Here is a 19116-nt window from a genome sequence, read left to right on the forward strand (position 1 = left end):
ATTTGTATTGAATAGACCGATTGGCGCAAATCAGTGCTAAAATCCTTGACTACTGCCGACTACTGCCGCGATGAACACCAGCCATGTAAGGACGTAGGGCTCGTCGTGGGGGTGCTAATAGTGAAAGAGCACTGTTGCGTATCGGTGGTAAGTATTCATTAGCCTGGTTGTCGACGACGACGTGTACATACTGCTTGGCGTCTGACATGAGGATCCGAGCACTAAGGATCAGCTACTGCACTTGTACATCAGTGAGGGCAGTGTATTGCTGCTGCAGCTCTACTCCCGTGTACACTACTGCCTTCCAATCACACGCGCGCCTCACTCTGCATGAAGTACTCGTTCCGCGAGATCTCCTGGCACAGGTTGTACGTCCTCTCCACTCCAAATGCCTGCCAGGCAAATAACAGTAACGAAGTGTAAGTCGCCTACCATATCTCCAGACCTTTTCCGATACATGCATACAGCTCCGTGCAGGATGTCCGTACCGTGACCCCAATCTCGAACAGCAAGAACAAGTAGAGGAAGACGAAGAGCGGGATGCCCGGGCCCGACTCCAAGTCGATGATCTTGTCCAGTAAGTAGAGCTTGATGATGAAGTAGGTGATCTCGGCCACTGCGATGATGTGGCAGACCAGACTGAAGACGGTGCCGTAATGGAACTGTGCAGTCAACATGGTGAGTATCTTCTGGGCAATGGATCGATGCAGAGCAGGCGCGTACATGTCGGACTCGAGCTGCGTCGAGGTTCGCCGGGTTGGTGTCCCGCAGCACGTAGTAACCGTAGCACATGACGCCGACACCGATGAGCGAGTCCCACCAGACCTTGTACCATGCGACCGTGAAGCTGATGAGGAAGATGGCCAGCAACACGAGCGATAGCTGCTTGCACGCCGGCGCGAACTCGAGTGTGTGCGGCGCAGTGATGCTGCCTCGCTTCTCCACCATCGTTGCGGATTTGTCTGCAATCGCGCAATGGGGATACGCTGCCAGCCACTCGGCGCGCAACGACCTCTGGCGAAGATCCGCCGGCAGTTGAAGCGGCAAGAGCCGCAAACAGTTTTGACGGGGCACGAGCGCGGATTGGTCAACAGGAACATGGCTACAGTATGCTGAGAGGGCATCACTCACTTCATCGTTGCAATGGATTTGTGGACGGTGCTGTACGCTGTGGCAGGGTGCTCGCTCTTGGTAAGTTTCCGCACTCAATGACGGCGATTGGTGTCGTAGTCTGGACATGTTTGCCTCTCATACTTCCTTGTGCAGTCGTTCTTGGTGACGGGGCTGCGCGCTCCGGGCTTCCACGTCGATGGCAAGCACGTGTTCATCACTGGCGGCAGCTCTGGGATCGGACTGGCGGCGGCCAAGCAGTACGCGAAAGAAGGCGCTAAAGTCTCCATCATTGCTCGCGATGCCAAGAAGCTCGAAATGGCCATGCGGGAAATTAAGGCTGTGCGCAAGCACTCAGATGCTCTCGTGTTCACTCAGTCTTGCGACGTGGTCAACTATGAAGCCGTGAAGAAGGCTGTGGAGGCTGCTAATGCATTCCACAAACGAGCTGCGGACCATGTTGTCTGCAGTGCTGGGAGTGTAGAGCCCGGGTACTTCATGGAGCAGGACGTGGCAGGCTTCCGGCGGTCCATGGACATCAACTACTTCGGCTCCCTTCACGCCATACACGCAGCATTGCCAGCCATGATCACACGACATGAAACTGAAGGTGGCAAGGACGGCGGCCAGATTGTGCTGGTAGGGTCTGGGCTCTCGCTCATGGCTTGCATTGGTACAGCTCAGTACTCGTCATCCAAGTACGCGCTGCGAGGCCTTGCCGAGTCACTTCGAAACGAGTTGCAACTGTACAACATTCGCGTGAGCATCTTCTACCCCGGCAATGTTGACACACCGATGTTTGAGCAGGAGCAAGCACTCACCCCACCAGAGACCAAGACGATCGAGGGTGTAAGTGACCCGCTCTCGCCTGAGGCTGCGGCGCAGACACTGGTGAATGGGCTGGCCAAGGGCCATTTCAACATTACCACGGACCCACTAGTATACCTACTGCGTATTCTCGCCAATGGAGTCACGCCAAGACACAATACGATGCTAGAGGCGGCGGCGCTGCCGCTCATCATGGTCATCCAAGTCGGCTTCCTCTTTTTCATGGATGCTGTCGTGCAGTACTCACGCTGGAAACGAGCAAAACAGCGCACTAACGAGAAGAAGGATCAGTAGTTGTTAGTCACGCAGCAAAAATCCTCACAGGCAAAAGAGCAAGCCAAGCACACAGTTGGTTCAGAAGAGAGGCACAACACTGCATTCATCTCCCACCACATCGTAGTCCACATCCCTCCCCTTTTCTTTTTTTTCTCCACGCCAACATATCGTCTATTGCGAGTCACTGTCGCCACCGGCACTCGCGAGCGCCTTCTTAACCTGAATCTCGGGCGACAGGTAGCCACGCTTCTCATAGTTGGTGTAGTACGTGAGCTTCTTGGGGTTCGGACGCGCCGACTGCGGGATAGTCTCAAACTTGTGCGGCTTGAGCAGCGCACGCAGAGCCAAGCGGTTGTGGTAGACCGACGTGATGTTGCCGCCGGCCGCCTCCACGGCCTTAATGGCCGACTCGGAAGCCTGCGATACCTCAATGTCCAGCTTGGCTGTAAGGTGCTGGCTGCCGTTGCCCAGTAGCTTGACGCCGTGCTTGACGCGCGAGCACGTGACGATGCCCGAGTCCACAAGCTCCTTCATCGTGATCTTGTTGCTGGCGTCCAGACGGCCCATGTCCACGAAGAGCTGCAGCTTGTCCAGGTTGAGCGTCTCCATGGGCGTCGCGAACTTGTTGTTGAAGCCGCGCTTGGGTACGCGCTGGTACAACGGCGTCTGACCTCCTTCGAAGCCGGGGCCACGGCCGGAGCCGCCACCAGAGCGCGACTTCTGTCCCTTGTGTCCGCGGCCAGACGTCTTTCCCTTTCCCGAGCCGATACCACGACCCAGACGTTTGCCGCGCTTGTGCGCGCCGTCGTTGTCGCGCAGGTTGTTGAGGCGCACGCCCTCAAAGGCGGGCACAGCCGCTGCAGAACTGGCGAACGCGACGCGAGCGCCGCGAGTGGCAGGCAGAGCCCGCTCCAGCGCCTTGAGACTCCACATTCCGACCTCGTATTCAGGGAGTCGCTACAATGCCAATAAACGTGTGGACCAAGGTATGTCGTACCTACGAAGATGTGATTCTCCACACACTACACACATGAAAGTAGAGTGGGTACTGTGAAATTCTGCATAAGTACGGCTCATCCACTGGTCGAAATCAAACATGGTTTGTGCAAGATCCAGGGCAACAACATCAGATCAGTTCAACTTGACCATGACGCGCAACCTTGCGGGTATCACGCTACTGGACGCGCTGCCGGACCTACCATTCGACGCCAGCGATGATAGCTCCAGCTCCTTGCATTCGTACTTCCGCGGGTCCTGGGGGTTGCTCTTCTCACACCCGGACGACTTCACACCCATCTGCACCACTGAACTGGGCGAGGTGGCGCAGTTGGAGAACGCCAATGAGTTCGCGCGGCGAGGGGTAACGCTGCTGGCGCTGTCGTGCAATGACGTGGCCAGCCACAAGCGCTGGATCGTCGATATTGAGCAGTTCTCCGGGGCCAAAGTGAACTTCCCCATCGTGGCAGACCCCAGTCGACGAATAGCGGCGAAGCTGGGGATGCTGTCCCAGGACGATTTGGACTCGGAAAGGATGCCGCTTACGGTGCGGACACTGTTCGTGCTGGACCCGCAGGTGCGAGTGCGACTCATGCTCACGTATCCTGCTAGCACCGGCCGCAATTTCGAGGAGGTTCTGCGAGTGTTGGATTCGCTGCAACTCACGGATGAAAAGAATCTGTCGACCCCCGTAAACTGGAAGCAAGGTGGACGCGTGTGCATTACTCCTCAGGTTTCAATGGAAGAAGCGGCGGGAAAATTCCACGATATGATTGTGGAGAAGTTGCCCTCGGACAAGAGTTACCTGCGTTTTACTAAAGAGTACTAGCTAAGACTGTGTCGGGCTTTTCTCCAAAATGACGGTCCCTGAAGAAGTCACGCGTTTTGATTATCACCAACCCTCGTCTTACAGATACTGCGGAGGAGTCTGAGCACCACGCACTACAACGCTTAAAGAATGTTTTGCTTGTCGTGCATGGTGCGGTAGCTGACAGGGGCATTGGTGGCCACGGGCGAATAATGAAGTATTGACTTTTATGAAGTGCTCAAAAGGATAACTAGGGGATATTTTTTTTCCGTTCGAAGAAACTGACGGCTAGTACAGTGTATATACAGCCCAGCAATCCCGACACGGTTGATATCTGTTGGTGTTCTACTTGGAAACTTCGACGCAAATGAATTTTCCCACATAAGGCTCGTCAAACTCAACTTCATCGGCAACCATCCGCAGAGGTCAATGCCACGCAGTGCTCGGTTCCTATCGCGGTGGGCTTGTCGCCGTGTGATGACAACCGGAGGCCGTACTGAAAGTTCACACGATGTACGCCAAACGTTCTCAGAAGCTGAAGATGGGGCAAAGCCTGAGGGTTCGGCTTGTCAGACAATGACGACGTCGATGAGCGTGCTTTGGACGTAGGCGGTGGCGCTTTCGCTTGCGCAGTTGCCTGTTGCGAAAGGCAAGTTTATAGAATTACGGAACCCAGGGATGGCCAAGTACTGTAAGCGTGCGTTTTGAGAACAAGATGAACGTTGAGTTGGACCTCGGCGGCGATGACTTTGCGTTTTGTTCGCCATAACAAAACATTATAAAGCAAGATTTCATCTTTGTCACGTCCGACAGCTCTGTATATTTGTTGTGATTAATGCTACTTAGCGAAAAGGAAATACGTGTAGTTTGGTCCGTTTAGTTGTGCAGGAGTTGGTCGAAGCCTCGTTGCAGGAAGTCTGCCAGCTGGGCGTTTGGCAACTCTAGATCCAGCGTGCGCGTTGGTGTTACGAGAGATACGTAGCACTCGTAGCGCGCCAAATTCCCTGACCGCTTGAGCACGGCAGTTTTCATGCCACGCGCGACCTGAATCACATCATTGAGAACAACACTTTGCTCTAGACGCGCATGTTTCCCTTTGCCCACCCGATCCGCCGCACTCATAGCCTTCTGCCAAAACACGCGCTTGAAATCCAGGTCTGCGAAAATGAGCCGAGGGTGGGGCCGACCCCTGCGACCGTGCTTCACAGCCTCAAACCCGTCAAGCAGTAGCTCTTTGAACGTAGTCATGTCCACAGAAGCAGCCGCTGTCTCCAAACTCGTTGTGCTGCAGTTGCTGCGGACGCTGCTGCTACTGCTACTTCGGGCACTGATAGACTCACGAATTATGACCGAGTCGATCGAGGTTTTGGAGATCTCAGTTGGTCTGTTGAGTCCTTTGAACCTGCTTGTTGGTGTTGGCAAACGTCGCAGCATTGGTGCAGGAGGAGGTGGAAGTGCTTCATCAGCGTTTGAACTTCCTGGTCGTGGCAGAAGAACCGGCAGAGGCAGCGCTGCCATGAGGGATGACGATATTTGATTACTTTCAGCCTGGGGAGCTGTCGCGCGGACTCTTGGCATTGGTGAACGCTGCTGCCGCTGCTTAGGCAAGTTTTGCTTGGGCGGGCTTTCACGCTTGCTGTCGACGATCGAGCTGTCGTCATCTTCCCAATCGTACTGATACTGCTGCATGTCGTCGTCCTCGTTCTCCTCTGATGTTTCGAGGATGGTCTCAGGTCGAAGTCTGAAAAGCGTCTTCGCATTGGTTTTGTCGGTTTGCTGCGTCTGATTGCTGTTGTCACTGCTTCTAATACTGTCAGTGCTGGACGAAAGACTCTGGCGGGGTTTCGCAACGAGTGAGTGAAGCAGCGCTGAGACGTCCTCTAGAATCGAAGGCGGGGATTCGGAGGCATCGATCCGATGTACTACACCCCGGCTGCTCTGAAACAGTTCATTTGTTACCTCGCCGAAAGTGCGGTAAGCTTCGAAACGCGGTGTCAGTCGGTCGCTGGTGTCATCGCGCCGCCTTGTTAGTCTCGCACGCACGATGGGATCACGGGGGAGATTAGTTGGTGAGTGGAAGATGGCACCTGTTACGGGGTCAAAGCGGCGCCCACTAATGCGAGCAACACAGTCTGCTTCAGGGAGCTCAAGCAAAAGCACAATTGTCGGGCAAAGGTGCGGCTTCGCTATCAATTCCTCGGCTTGGTCGGTAGTGCGAGGAAAGCTGTCGAGCACCCACCCAGACCGTCCCTGCGCCATGCAACTTGCCACCTTGGCCTCCACCATGTCAAGCACCACGCGGTCGGGAACCAACTTTTTCGCCGCGATGCAGCGCTGAGCTCTGCGACCGGAAGTTGTCTGCTCTTTCATGTTCTCACGTAGCAGGTCCCCCGTGGCGATGAGCTCTAGGTTGAACTCCTCGCACAAGAGCTTGGCGAACGTCGTCTTGCCTGACCCCGGCGGACCATTCACGAAAAGCTGAAGCACCATTCTCTCTGGAGTCTTCTGTCTGATAGTGACAAGGATGGAAAAGTGGCGAGCATTCCTGCGATGTGGAACAATGCGATGATGCAACAACAAATAGAAAATAAATAGATAGACTCGCATATTTCCTGGGCAAAGATAACTTGAGACCTGCAACCGCTGGTGATACCCACAACACAACAGCCAACGCGAAGTGCTTGCAAGTGAGCTCGTTTTCGCCTTACCACCAAGATTCGACTGGCGAGACTACTTCAATTTGAGCAGAAATCGGACTCTTCGCGCAAGACCCTCGTTAAGATCCCCTTGGTTGATACAACTCAAGTGGAGCAATGCGTGCGTTCAAATTGGCATACATGCTGATGCTACCTTGCAGAAAGCTCTGCTTTCAGAGATGACCGACCTGTCAGCGTTCAGTAAAACCGCATTGCAGAGAGCTGATGATGGCGATACCTGCATGCACACCGAGACGAGTCACCTGCCAGCGTTCGGTTGTATCTTGGGTTCCATTTCCTACATGCGCGGCTGGAAGACAGAGGAGGAGAAGCGGTAAGACAGTTCGAATCATCTCGAGCTGGCAGAGGTGAGAATCACGGACGGCGAGGTCGTCCTGGTATCGGAGACCGTGCCAACCTTCGTTGGTTCTACATCGTTATGGGCACACGCGAGGCTGTGTAGAGTATAGATAAATGACTAATTTGTCGTAATGCCCCGCAACGTATTTTTGACCATCCTGACTCAAGAGGACAGATCCCGAATAGATAGACTCGCATATTCCTGAGCAAAGATAACTTGAGACCGCCCGCTATAAATCGTCAATGCATTCGCAGCAACCAAGTATAAGCATCTACCTAATTCAATACCAGTTGCCATTCAACGTATCACTCGTGAAACAACTGCCCTCAGTACTTCTGAGGGATGTGCCACAGAGCTCGCGACGATGCGCCAACCACCGAGTTGTGAGTGACCATGTCAGCCACCGCTCCGCACGATCAACAGTCAGATCTATCCACAAAGCCTGGCAAAGTCTTCAAGTAAGCCAAAGCGGAAGATGTTCAGTCGAGTGGATGCTTGCGCTAGACGAGCAGCCCCGAAGAAGGTTGGCGAGCAAATTACGGAGTATGGACTCGTATCGCGATTTAGGTGGAACGGTGGCTTGTACGGTTGTGCTGGAGATGCAGCATCGTGGCGAAGGGGTCCAGATTTCCTTGTGGCATCTTTTGGCTTTAGCGTTGTGTATGAGCGCCGCACACAGTGCTATTAGGATAGCTCTGGCGGTAATCTAGGTCTTTTCGGTGTCTGTTCATCGCCTTCCCTGGAGCCGTGGTTTTCGTGGTGCTTCTTCGGCTCGTTTGCTGGCAGAGGACGTGACAGCAGATTATACGAAAGCCCGAACTCGTGATACGGCTCATGCTGTTCCTCAGCGCGCAAGCTGCAACCGCTCTCGTTTACCAACCCTACAGTGCCGCGTTCAGAGTCGCCAGCGACACGCATGTCGAGTTGCCACTTGTACTCGTGCCAAGGTGGTCATGAAAAATGTCGTCGCGCGCACCGTGAACCACTTGGAAATCCTCATCCCGGAATCGGTCAAGTTCACTGTCGAGCTCTTCAACACTATCTACGTGGCAATGTGTTTGCAAATAACTCCGTCGCTTCTCACGGTGTCACCAATTCTTACGCTAGATGTTCTACACTGTTCACGCGCTGCACGAACTATACAAGCGCACTGCGCATTCGTTGCGGCAGATCGAATACACCGGAGATGAAGTGCATGCTGAACCTTCGACTCTGGGCGCTACGTACATAGCGTGCCATCAGCTGACTAACTGCGGTCGATGGGAAGGACCAAGTTGATAGAAAAGGCCCGGAAACAGCACGGCCGACGTGTTGTTTGCGCGAGATTCGGTGATGAATGTCATTGCCCGGCAAGGACACAACGTGCTTCAGCTTGTCGTCGATCATCGTCAACTTGACCTGCTGTGCTGTCCAAATTGCTCGCAGAGATCCGAGAAAAATGCCTGGATTGATGACAGAAGAGATGGATCGATCCCGAGACGAGGAGAGTCAGGCCGGTGCCCCCTTTGTAAGTTCATCAGCTTCATCGCCAGTGCATGAGAATTGCCACCGCAGTGCGTTGCAGTCACTTCGATCTGAGAACCGAGAACCCATTCGAGATCATGTATGACGTTGCATACGTAGACAGTGAAGGGTTCGCCCAACGTCACCGTGCATGAAGTCGCCGGTGAGAAGTAAGGCAGCAAACGTTGAATTTCCTTGACTTCATTGACCCCTGATGGCTGCAAGCAAATACACCCCCCGCTTCAACGTTGGCGGCAACAACCGGACTTCCTTTAGCATTTCCAACGTTGCCAGAAGACTTGTTTATTGCCAGCAAATCTTTGATCTATGCACTGATTAGCTTGGAAACACACATCGCGAAGTTGTCGATACCTTTCAGACGAGCCTCTGGCTGCAAAAGTGCGCCGCTGGTTTGACCAGCGGTCATGCATCCGACAAGATGGTTGCGGTGGTGCGTGTGCTATGCTAGCGGGTAGCTTTCGCCAATGCCGTAGCCACCATTTCGGTATTTGCAACACGCTTCACACTTCACAGAGTATGTGGGGATTGGCACAACATCAAGGGAACCAGCGCGAAGCTATGCTGGCAGTGGGCACGGTGAGCGCACTCTACGTGAGCTACAAGGTGCTTTCTGCAATGTACAAATCCAACAGCATTGGCCGTGCTTTCGACGCCCAAGGTCTTCACCGTCCCAGGTCGACGCTGCCGCTTCTTGGCAACACGCTCGATGTGATGTTCTACCAAAAGGAGCGGTTGTGGGACTGGATGGCGGAGCAGAGCAACCTCAGCGACGGCAAGCCCTGGGTGCTCAGCATCATCGGCCGTCCCGACGCACTCATCGTGACGTCCCCCGAAGCGTGCGAAGACGTTTTCAAGACGCAGTTCGACAACTTCGGGCGTGGTGCCGACCTTCGCGACGTGATCTACGACATTTTCGGCGACGGCATCGCCGGCGTGGACGGCGAGGAGTGGCAGAAGCAGCGCCGCGTTGCCAGCCACCTCTTCTCGATGAAGATGCTGCGCGATGTTATGGATGAGGTTATCATCGAGAAGGTGACCAAGCTCAGGGAAGTCCTTGCCGGGTGTGCGAAGGAAGGCAAGGTCGTCCCCATGAAATCGCTCTTCGGCAAGTTCACGAGCGAGGTTTTCACGAAAATTGGCTTCGGCGTCGACCTCCACAGTTTGGAGAGCGACCCCTGCTGCGACTCGAACAACGCCTTCATCAAGGCGGTGGATGTGTATGCGGAGGTCTTTGGCGCCAGAGTGCAGTCGCCCGCGTGGTTCTGGAAGCTGAAGCGCTTTTTCAGCATCGGGGACGAAGGACGGCTCAAGGAAAGCGCCAAGGTGGCGGAGGGTCTCACTCAGGAAGTGCTGGCCAAGTCGTTAGAAGCCCGACGCAGGGATAGCAGTGAGGTGAAGCGCACGGATCTGTTGACTCTGTTCGTTGAGACGAACACGAACATCGACCCGAAGGCGGTTCACGACACCCTCATGAGCTTCCTCCTTGCTAGCAAGGACACCACGAGCTTCAGCTTGTCGTGGGTCCTCATCAACCTCAACCGTTACCCAGCTGTGCTTGCCAAGCTTCGCGACGAGATCCGGGAGAAGCTGCCGGGGTTGATGACTGGCGAAATCAAGGTCCCGACGATGGAGGATCTGCAGAAGTTGCCCTACCTGGAGGCAGTGGTGAAAGAGAGTCTGCGTCTGTACATGGCGGTGACCAACCGCATGGCCAAAACGTCAACGACGCTCAGCGACGGCACTTTCGTCCCGGAGGGCTGCGCCGTCATGGTCCCCATTTACGCCTCCGCGCGAGTGAAGAACGTGTGGGGTGACGACGCGGAGGAGTACAAGCCGGAGAGATGGATTGACCTCTCGACCGGCAAGGTCAAACCCGTGTCGCCGTTCAAGTTCTTCACGTTCGCTGCCGGTCCTCGCCAATGCCTCGGCATGCGCTTCGCGCTGCTGCAGATTCAGACGACCATCGCCGTGCTTTTCAGCCACTTCGACCTGAAGACACAGGAAAACCCGTTCGACCTCACCTACGACTTCGCCATCACGCTGCCTGTCAAGGGCCCGCTCAACATCACCGTGCGTGACATCGTGCCTGCTGCATTCTAAACTGGAGCGTTAACCTTGTACATACACGTTGCGTTCGATCATTTAGCGAGCGCTCCATCAGAACAGTCTTGCCGTCGCCGCAACACACGCAACCTTGCATGCAAGGCTTTGGGCTGGCACAATTGCCATCGCTCCTTGAGGAAACAAGGTCACCTTCAGCCTCATCTTTCCCAGCGCAACGTTGTTAGCTCCACGCAGCTGCGGCTGGACCCTGGCATGGCGCTTCTCCAGCACGAGCACTTCAATTGAAGTGACAGCGCTCGCCAGGGCCAATGAGCAACGGATGCAAGCGCATCAAATCGGAAGTGGCCGCTCCTTCCTACCGCGATTAGATAATGCAGAAGATACGCGCGACTGCAGTGCCATCCGGCGGTCAAGGTACACAGTAAAGCACGCACGACAACCAACCTCGTGCTGATCCTTGCGGTGGTGCGTTGAGCGGCTGAGCCCTTGTCGACCTCCACTCGACAGATCTGGGAGCTGCGTGGTCTTCATTTCGGAATTCTCTTCGGTCGGACTTGAGCATGTGGGGAATCGCACAGCACCAAGTAAACGAACGCCAGGCCGTGATCGCCGTAGGGGCGCTCAGCGGCCTGTACTTGGGCTACAAGTTGCTGTCGGCGGTGTACAGCGATATGAAGATCACCCGCGCACTCGACTCCCAGGGACTGCACCGTCCCAAGTCGACGCTGCCGATTCTGGGCAACACCCTGGACGTCATGTTCTTCCAGAAGGACCGCTTGCAGGACTGGATGGCCGACCAGAGCCAGATTAGCGACGGCAAGCCCTGGGTGCTCAGCATCATCGGCCGCCCGCAGACGCTCATCATCACCTCACCGGAGGCGTGCGAAGATGTGTTCAAGACGCAGTTCGACAACTTCGGACGTGGCGACGAGCTTGTGGATCTGCAGCACGACATCTTCGGCGAAGGTGTTGCCGGCGTGGATGGCGAGAAGTGGCTCAAGCAGCGCCGCATCGCCAGCCACATGTTCTCCATGAAGATGCTGCGCGACGTCATGGACGAGGTCATCATCGAGAAGTCCAAGAAGCTGCGCGACGTGCTTGCTGCGTGTGCGAAGGAGGGCAGAATCGCCCCCATGAAGTCGCTGCTGGGCAAGTTCTCCAGCGACGTGTTCACCAAGATCGGCTTCGGCGTGGACCTGCACGGCTTGGACGGCGACATCAACTCTGAAATGGACCACCCGTTCATTGAGGCCGTTGATGGCTACGCCGAGGTCTTTGGTGCACGCCTGCAGTCGCCGATGTGGTTCTGGAAGCTCAAGCGCTTCCTCAACATTGGCGACGAGCGCATGTTGAAGCGCTGCATCAAGGTTGCAACGGATCTGCTGAACGACGTCATGCTCAAGTCCATGGCGAACAAGACCGCCGAGGACTGGAACTCCAAGACAGACCTGCTGACGCTGTTCGTGGACTCAACCGGCAACACGGACTCCTCGGACTTGCGTGACGCCATGATGAACTTCTTCCTGGCTGGCAAGGAGACGACGAGCTTCAGTATGGCGTGGATCATCGTGAACCTCAACCGCCACCCGCGCGTGCTGGCCAAGCTTCGCGCGCAGATCCGCGAGAACCTGCCGGAGCTCCTGACGGGCGAGCTGGAAGTCCCCACGATGGAGGACCTGCAGAAGATCCCGTACGTCGAGGCCGTGCTCAAGGAGAGTCTGCGTCTGAACATGACGGGCGTCCACCGCACGCCCATGCGCTCGACGACGCTGAGTGAAGGCACGTTCGTGCCGTTCGGCTCGTACGTGGTCATGTCGGTGTACGCCGCCGCGCGCGTGAAGAACGTGTGGGGTGAGGACGCCGCCGAGTTCAACCCGGACCGTTGGATCGACGAGGAGACCGGCAAGGTCAAGTTCGTCAACCCATTCCAGTTCATCACCTTCGGCGGCGGCCCGCACCAGTGCTTGGGCATGCGCTTCGCCCTGCTGGAGATGCAGACCGTCATCGCCGTGCTGTTCAGCCGCTTCGACATCAAGACGCTCGAGGACCCGTTCAAGATCACCTACGACTACAGCGTCACGCTCCCGGTCAAGGGTCCGCTCGAGTGCGCGATCAACGAGGTGGCAGCCCCTGCATTCTAAGCGAGCTGCAAGCATTACTATGAATATTATCTTTCTTCACCATCGCCTGATGGCTCTTGTTGAAGCTGCTTACTGGTATCCAATACAACGAGATCAGCTGGGTCCCTCGCTCTCGAGATCACTCCACTCCTGAGCTACCGTACTCCTCGATTCATTGTTATCCGCATTCCGGTGGTCCGAGTCGTGCAATCATTGCAGCGATGTGGACTCTAAGCCAACATGCAAACTATGACAAGGCTACTGTGGCAGTCGCGCAGTGTACGTCGGCTCGAATGTATCGTTGCGAGACGCGCAGTGAGCCCACACGCTCGATCTGATGATTCATCACGCGGAATGCTTCCACGACTGGTTCACAGAGCAGCGTCTCGGGGTGGGCGGGCGCTGCGAATTATCGGACGTCCACCTGCGTTGGTGCTCACGTCACCGCAGAAAATTGAGGACGTTTTCAAGACACAGGTGGACATTTTCGGGAGGGGCCGGACCGGCGTACGATTTCTTCGGTAATGGCGACAAGTTGCCCAACCAACAATGGACCGGTAGTCGCTTGTTCTCCATGGCCATGCTTCGTGATACGATATGTGCTCGCTTGATCACGTCATGGAAATCATGCAAAAGTCGCTGACCAACAAGAAATCTTCAACGAAAGATCAAAAGGACTTGATGATTGTCAACATGGACCATTACCCGTGAGTCAAGTCATGGTGCTGCTGCTGAGACTCATCCCGGACGACTCACCCCAGTCAAGGAACCACTGGTGGTGAACATCCACGATCGCTCCGTTGCGAATGCTGTCAGGAGCTAAGCTCAAGTTCGTTTTGAAATGGTAAGGCTCTATTAAAAAATGCTTGATCATCATCCAGTCTACCGCGCCTGCACGACGCAGCTTTCGTTTGTACAGCCCTGCTTTCATCAATGGTCTCTCTCGATCAATGGCGCGCGAAGTAGAAGGCATACCTCGTCATATTGCTCACTGGGATCGTTGTCGTGTTCTTTGCTCTGTGGTTTCTTGTAGCAGCCTTGACTCCACTCGGGGGTACAACTACAACAATCGTGATGCAGCTCGGTGTTGCCAATGGCGATGTAGACCCTCTGAAGTTGCTCAGGATGGTATCCAGCGAGCTGCGTCGCTGCCGTCTGCAGTCACCAAGTCTCTGCTTGGCGTCGGACCACGTGCTTTCGCTGCGCATGGCCAATAGCACGTTGCCTCCGTTCGCTCCGCTGCAAAGCGCGTTGCAAGCCGTTGGCCGCAACACCGGGAAGGTCGCCCGGCAAAAGATCGCTCCTGGAAATATAACAGCTCATCATGGCAATCAGATGCCTAGCAGTACACTAGCACTAACCTGTTCAAACACAGCAAGACTTCTGAGAAAGAAAATTGCATTAGCTTAGGAATAAAGTCGCTTGCCAGCAGCGTCTGCAAGACCTGCACTCACAGTCAACGGGTCGCCTAGTGGCGCGTGTTGGCCGCCTGCTGGAAGGCGTACTGTCCGGCCTTGGCCGCGAGCTCCGGGTTCTTGCTCATGAAGCTGGCGGCCTCCTGGCTGCCCGTGGTGTAGCCGGCCGTGGGGTCAGCGTCTGCGCTGAGCGACGACTTGAACTGCGGGTGGCGGCACATGACCAGCAGGTTGATGAAGGCGTTCAAGCACATGAGGACGCCCGCGATCGTGGCGAGCGCCGAGCCGATGCCAAAGTCCAGGAAGCCGATGAAGAAGATGAAGGCGGCGCGGCCCTTGTAGCTGTAGAGGAAGCCGAAGTTGGAGCGGATGACCGCCTCCATGCGCGAGAGGCGGCACTCGAACAGCAGGAACAGGATGCCAAACATGATGACGTAGATGGACACGAGTGTTCCCGTCACGTTGAGCGTGATGAAGGACGTTATGCCCACGATGCCAGCCACGATCTGCAGGATGGAGCAGACCACGTTGCCCAGCCGCATGTAGCGAAGCAGCTTGGGCAGCTCCATCTTGTTGACGTCGTTCACCTTCTGGATGAAGTTGCGCTTGGGCGGCGCGGCGGGCGCCATGTCGCCGCCCACGCTGTCGGTGTTGATGGTCACGCTCGTGGTGTTCATCATCTTGGAGCTGCGGTGAGAAGGATGGTTAGCGTGGTCGGCGGCCTGTTCTCGACTGGGGGATGCAGTCAAAGCGAGGCGCACCTTCGACGCTGGAGCTAAAGTTAGACCGGAACGAAGCTACGGAGTCGACTGGCCGCTTCACTGCGGTTCAGTATGGGCCAAGATTGTTCTTGGGAGAGGACGAGAGCTATTTCAGGAGGGAGCGCCTATGAGGCGCTAATTCGAAAGAATGACTCTGGGCTAGGTGCGTACCTAAGCATTGATGGGCGGACTGGCTATCGGCTAAGTTCGATGGATACAGTTTGGTCGGGTCTCGGTTTGCACGGGCATGACTTGGCACGCATCGTGTGCGGCGCCTGCAGGCACCAAAAGTCGAGATACATCTGCATCATGAACTGTTGTCGCTTTGACATTGCGCGTCGCATTCGCTCGCGCCGACCGGCAAGCAAACGACTAGGTCACGACGACCCAACACGCCAAGCTTGACCTGACTCACGAGTAATTGAGCAGGGTGCGGCAAAATTTCACGGCGCGCCCTGCATCGCCAGCGACTCGCGGCGAGACAGCGTTGAGCACATCCGAGGATATATACGCGGACCCGGAGGCTCCGGATCTGGTGCCAGCGCTATCGCGCAGCACCGCCTTCGACCTGTGGTCTGACCCGCGTGTAGTGAGACGGAGACGCTGGTGGTCTACAGAGAGCTTCCGGCTCACGACGATAGTCCGCCGCGGCAGATGTAGGTCTTGTCCGGCTGCAGTGAAGTACAACGCCACATCCCGCTTCTACAGCATGCACTGTGTCTTGCACTGCAGCGATTCTAATGCCGCGGCTCGGATTGGTTGCTCGCATCACGTTTCCCATCGCAATGATCACAAGCTGCTGTCCATGTGGTTTCCCGGACATGATTGCCCTATTTTCCCCTCGGTTATGGAGACTATCCATCAGGCAAAGCGGCCGAGTCCTTGGTAACACAGAGTACGAAGGCCGGACATTCCTCAAAGACGTCCGTGCGATACACGTCCAGGAGGCCGTCGCTAACTTACAGACATCCCAGCTCGGAGCAGTGCAGCGCGGCGTGATATTCAGATCCCGACAGCCGAGCCAGCCAGCGCTGAGCGATATTTATCTCCTTAGCCCGACAGGAACCCCAGCACATCCGCCGCGACAATGGCGAACATCACCGATTCGACGTGCGACTTCGGACTCGGACTGACGGAGGACGGATGCACGCGCACGCTGGCGTCGTATCACACGAGTTCGTACCACACGGTGCAAGCCATCTACTTGGCCTTGGGAGGCATCAGCGTTGCTGCCAGCGTCATTCTGTACGTTCGCTCCGTGAAGCACGAGGGCGCTCTCCTCCAGCAGTACAGCTTCCTCTTTTGCTGCTACGGAGCCGTGACCATGGTTATCCGCGGCGCCGACCCACTCAGTTACGGCTACGTCATCCCGCGTCCGATTAGCGCCTTCCTCGCCGATACGTGCACCGCCGCCCTCTACTCTGTGTAGTAAGTACACCTCGTTAGCTCCAAATAGGGTCTCGCCACTAACTGATTCCGCTCGTTGCTTTTGCGTCGCGCTTGTGCAGCATTATGGCTCTGGGCTACTGGGCCACCATCATCCAGCGCGGAGCCGCAGTGACCAACAAGCCCCCGCACTTGGTCTGCCTCGAGAGCATTGCCATCGCCGTGGTCTGGACGTTCCAGGTCTTGTACGACATGTGCCTCTTCCTCTCCAAAGGCTTCAACCCGCAGGGTCTGGTCTACATGCAGCTCACCGTGAGCGCCTGTATGCTGGGCATCATCAGCACGGTCTTCCTCATCTACGGACTGCGCGTGCTCAGCCGTCTGCAGCAGTACGAGCGGCAGCTTAAGCTGCGCATGCCGAGCATGCACTCGGACCGCATGGTATCGAACCGCTCCTTCGACATGAACATGAGCGACGACGAAGACGGCACCCCCGTGATGCGTGACCGCAAGGTGCGCTCTCGTCCGCAGGATGGCCACGCCGCCAAGATCAAGAAGATCCTGTTCGTAGTGGAGACCTGTTCGCTCGTCGTCGTGGCCGCCCAGATGTACATGGCGATCGACCGCACGAGTGACACCCCGATCGAGTTGTCCTGTGCGAACGGCCACCTGTGCGAGGACGTCAAGTGCTCCGTGAACCTGCTCCACATCTTCCAGGTATCGTCGCCGTTTCCTGTCGACTTGCGTTGTGGCCTCCGTCTAACCGCTCTTGATTGTGTGTTGCTTGAGCAGATCATGTGTATTTGGGTCATCCTGTGGACCTTCCGCAAGATCCAAAAGAAGGCAGTCGTCCCGAGGCCACACGGTATCGTGTAAGACGCCATGAGGCGCGTCTGCAGCCCCACCTGGCGACGAGGCAGGAGCAGTATGGAGAATGTAGCTGTAGCGTAATGGAGCGTGGTGTGTGCTTGTCCAGCCAGCTCGGAAGTGGGTCCGTGCTCGTGAGCGTGGGACCATGTATCCGAAGTGAAGCTCGAATAATATATTTTTCTACGTAGTAAAACGTAGTTTAGAATCGAATTTCACGATGTATTTTGTAAAGAACAACTTCACACCTATTTTTCGGTGGATACCTTCAATATCGATTTAAGCGGAGTCCGTTTCCCCAGTACCAGTACAGACAGGGTCAACTTGACTAGCATCTGTCGCTTGACATGCATCACCCCAACACCCACAAAGACGCGAAAGGATCAGTAAGAAGCTGGCGGTTAGCGCAGTCTCGGCATCACTTCTCAAAGTACTTCGTACCGTTGCCATGACGATGCTGGGACTCAACATTACCGACGCCACATGCGACTATGGACTCGCGCAGACCGCGGCGGGCTGCGTCGACACATTGGCTTCGTACGACACCAGTGCGTACCTGCACTTCCAGATCGGCTACTGTGTCGTGGGTAGCGTGTCGCTCATTATGAGCGCCGTCATGTACTACCGGGCCGACAAGTACGACGGCTCGCCCTTGCAGTTGTACTCCTTCCTGCTCTGCTGCTATGCCTCCTTGACGGTGATCATCCGCGGCGCCGACCCGTCAAGCTACGGCCACATTGTTCCACGCCCGATCGGAGCTTTCCTCTCGGACTCGTGCACAGCGGCACTCTACTCCGTGTAGTACGTAACTTCTTTTCCAGACATTGTAGTGGATCTTTCGTTTGCTGATGTAGCTGTGTGTTGAAATCTTTGTAGTGTGTTTGCTCTCGGTTACTGGGCAACCATTATTCAGCGGGGTGCCGCGGTGATTCACAAGCCGACACACCTCAAGTGCTTGGAGTACAGCACGATCGCATTCGTTTGGGCTTTCTACATCGCGTACGACATGTCCCTCTTCGCGTTCAAGGGGTTCATCCCTCCGACGCTCAACTACCTTCAGCTGGCTGTGAGCGCTGGCGTGTTGGCCGTCATGGCCTTGACATTCCTCATCTACGGACTGCGCGTGATGACGCGTTTGCAGGAGTATGAGCGCCAGCTCAAGATGCGGCTGCCCAGTCTGGACTCAGACTACATGATGTCGAACCACTCGTTCGACCTGAACATGAGCGACAGCGAGGACGCAACTCCGGTCGTACAGGAACGCCGGTTTGCACCCCGTCGCCCGCAAGAAGGACACACCGCCAAGATCAAGAAGATCCTTCTTGTGGCGGAGATCGTGTCGATCGTCGTCATTGCTGGACAGATGTACATGGTCTCACAAGTCTCGAGTTCGCCGGAAGAGCTCTCGTGTGCCAACGGCACCGGCTGCAGTACGATCAAGTCCAAATGGAGTTTGCTCCACATCTTCCAAGTTGTGTGCGTGTGGGCTATCCTGTATGTTTTCCGCGGCGTACAAAAGAAAAACGTGGTCCCGCACCCACGCGGCAGTACGGGATACTAGTGTTAGCGCGGCATGTGATAAACTATGAACCATTTGAGTGTTGAGAGAGCAATGGTCGACAGTCTCGAATCGAGTTTGCTTAGGGGATGAAGGCAAGCAAGCACCTCAACTACAAGCGGGCGATAGGGCTAAGCCCGACGCTGTTGCAGTCGCTTCGTCGCGACCTTGGCTCGCACGGATATCAAAAACTGAAGTCGGAGACCTTGCCTTTACTTACCGCGTGGTACATTCATGAAATCTGCCCCCTATACAGACGCAACCACTGAGCCTCTTTTCGCTGCTCATGACGAAATCGATTTCTGGTGCTCAGAGCACTAACGGCAAGCTCACGAGGATGTCAGGG

General features: G+C 55.8%; 10 protein-coding genes across 10 annotated transcripts; 6 read left to right on the forward strand and 4 right to left on the reverse strand.

The window, feature by feature from the left end:
• Window positions 1-308: 308 nt before the first annotated feature.
• On the reverse strand, window positions 309-948 carry KRP23_547 (uncharacterized protein; the record flags this gene model as incomplete). Its single annotated transcript, XM_067890312.1, has 3 exons — window positions 309-392; window positions 489-662; window positions 724-948. 3 exons carry the CDS (start codon window positions 946-948, stop codon window positions 309-311), a joined length of 483 nt encoding a protein of 160 aa, XP_067751109.1.
• Window positions 949-1143: 195 nt separating this feature from the next.
• KRP23_548 (3-ketodihydrosphingosine reductase) lies at window positions 1144-2232 on the forward strand (the record flags this gene model as incomplete). The annotated part of the gene is made up of 2 exons (XM_067890323.1): window positions 1144-1191; window positions 1267-2232. The coding sequence occupies 2 exons, from the start codon at window positions 1144-1146 to the stop codon at window positions 2230-2232; spliced, it is 1014 nt and encodes a 337-aa protein (XP_067751110.1).
• A 153-nt stretch (window positions 2233-2385) lies between these two features.
• On the reverse strand, window positions 2386-3147 carry KRP23_549 (50S ribosomal protein L15; the record flags this gene model as incomplete). The annotated part of the gene is made up of 1 exon (XM_067890334.1): window positions 2386-3147. The coding sequence occupies one exon, from the start codon at window positions 3145-3147 to the stop codon at window positions 2386-2388; it is 762 nt and encodes a 253-aa protein (XP_067751111.1).
• A 214-nt stretch (window positions 3148-3361) lies between these two features.
• On the forward strand, window positions 3362-4039 carry KRP23_550 (1-Cys peroxiredoxin; the record flags this gene model as incomplete). The annotated part of the gene is made up of 1 exon (XM_067890345.1): window positions 3362-4039. One exon carries the CDS (start codon window positions 3362-3364, stop codon window positions 4037-4039), a length of 678 nt encoding a protein of 225 aa, XP_067751112.1.
• Window positions 4040-4894: 855 nt separating this feature from the next.
• On the reverse strand, window positions 4895-6508 carry KRP23_551 (Adenylate kinase, chloroplastic; the record flags this gene model as incomplete). The annotated part of the gene is made up of 1 exon (XM_067890357.1): window positions 4895-6508. One exon carries the CDS (start codon window positions 6506-6508, stop codon window positions 4895-4897), a length of 1614 nt encoding a protein of 537 aa, XP_067751113.1.
• Window positions 6509-9157: 2649 nt separating this feature from the next.
• On the forward strand, window positions 9158-10699 carry KRP23_552 (Cytochrome P450 94B3; the record flags this gene model as incomplete). The annotated part of the gene is made up of 2 exons (XM_067890368.1): window positions 9158-9631; window positions 10595-10699. The coding sequence occupies 2 exons, from the start codon at window positions 9158-9160 to the stop codon at window positions 10697-10699; spliced, it is 579 nt and encodes a 192-aa protein (XP_067751114.1).
• A 524-nt stretch (window positions 10700-11223) lies between these two features.
• KRP23_553 (Cytochrome P450 94B3) lies at window positions 11224-12804 on the forward strand (the record flags this gene model as incomplete). Its single annotated transcript, XM_067890379.1, has 1 exon — window positions 11224-12804. One exon carries the CDS (start codon window positions 11224-11226, stop codon window positions 12802-12804), a length of 1581 nt encoding a protein of 526 aa, XP_067751115.1.
• A 1447-nt stretch (window positions 12805-14251) lies between these two features.
• KRP23_554 (uncharacterized protein) lies at window positions 14252-15928 on the reverse strand (the record flags this gene model as incomplete). Its single annotated transcript, XM_067890390.1, has 3 exons — window positions 14252-14885; window positions 14960-14967; window positions 15923-15928. The coding sequence occupies 3 exons, from the start codon at window positions 15926-15928 to the stop codon at window positions 14252-14254; spliced, it is 648 nt and encodes a 215-aa protein (XP_067751116.1).
• A 118-nt stretch (window positions 15929-16046) lies between these two features.
• On the forward strand, window positions 16047-17221 carry KRP23_555 (uncharacterized protein; the record flags this gene model as incomplete). The annotated part of the gene is made up of 3 exons (XM_067890401.1): window positions 16047-16387; window positions 16468-17062; window positions 17138-17221. 3 exons carry the CDS (start codon window positions 16047-16049, stop codon window positions 17219-17221), a joined length of 1020 nt encoding a protein of 339 aa, XP_067751117.1.
• A 439-nt stretch (window positions 17222-17660) lies between these two features.
• KRP23_556 (uncharacterized protein) lies at window positions 17661-18773 on the forward strand (the record flags this gene model as incomplete). Its single annotated transcript, XM_067890412.1, has 2 exons — window positions 17661-18013; window positions 18089-18773. 2 exons carry the CDS (start codon window positions 17661-17663, stop codon window positions 18771-18773), a joined length of 1038 nt encoding a protein of 345 aa, XP_067751118.1.
• Between the last annotated feature and the right edge of the window lie 343 nt (window positions 18774-19116).

The sequence above is a fragment of the Phytophthora ramorum genome, assembly GCF_020800215.1.
Source record: "Phytophthora ramorum isolate Pr-102 chromosome Unknown Phyram_PR-102_s0001, whole genome shotgun sequence".
In the NCBI taxonomy this organism is placed as follows: domain Eukaryota; phylum Oomycota; class Peronosporomycetes; order Peronosporales; family Peronosporaceae; genus Phytophthora; species Phytophthora ramorum.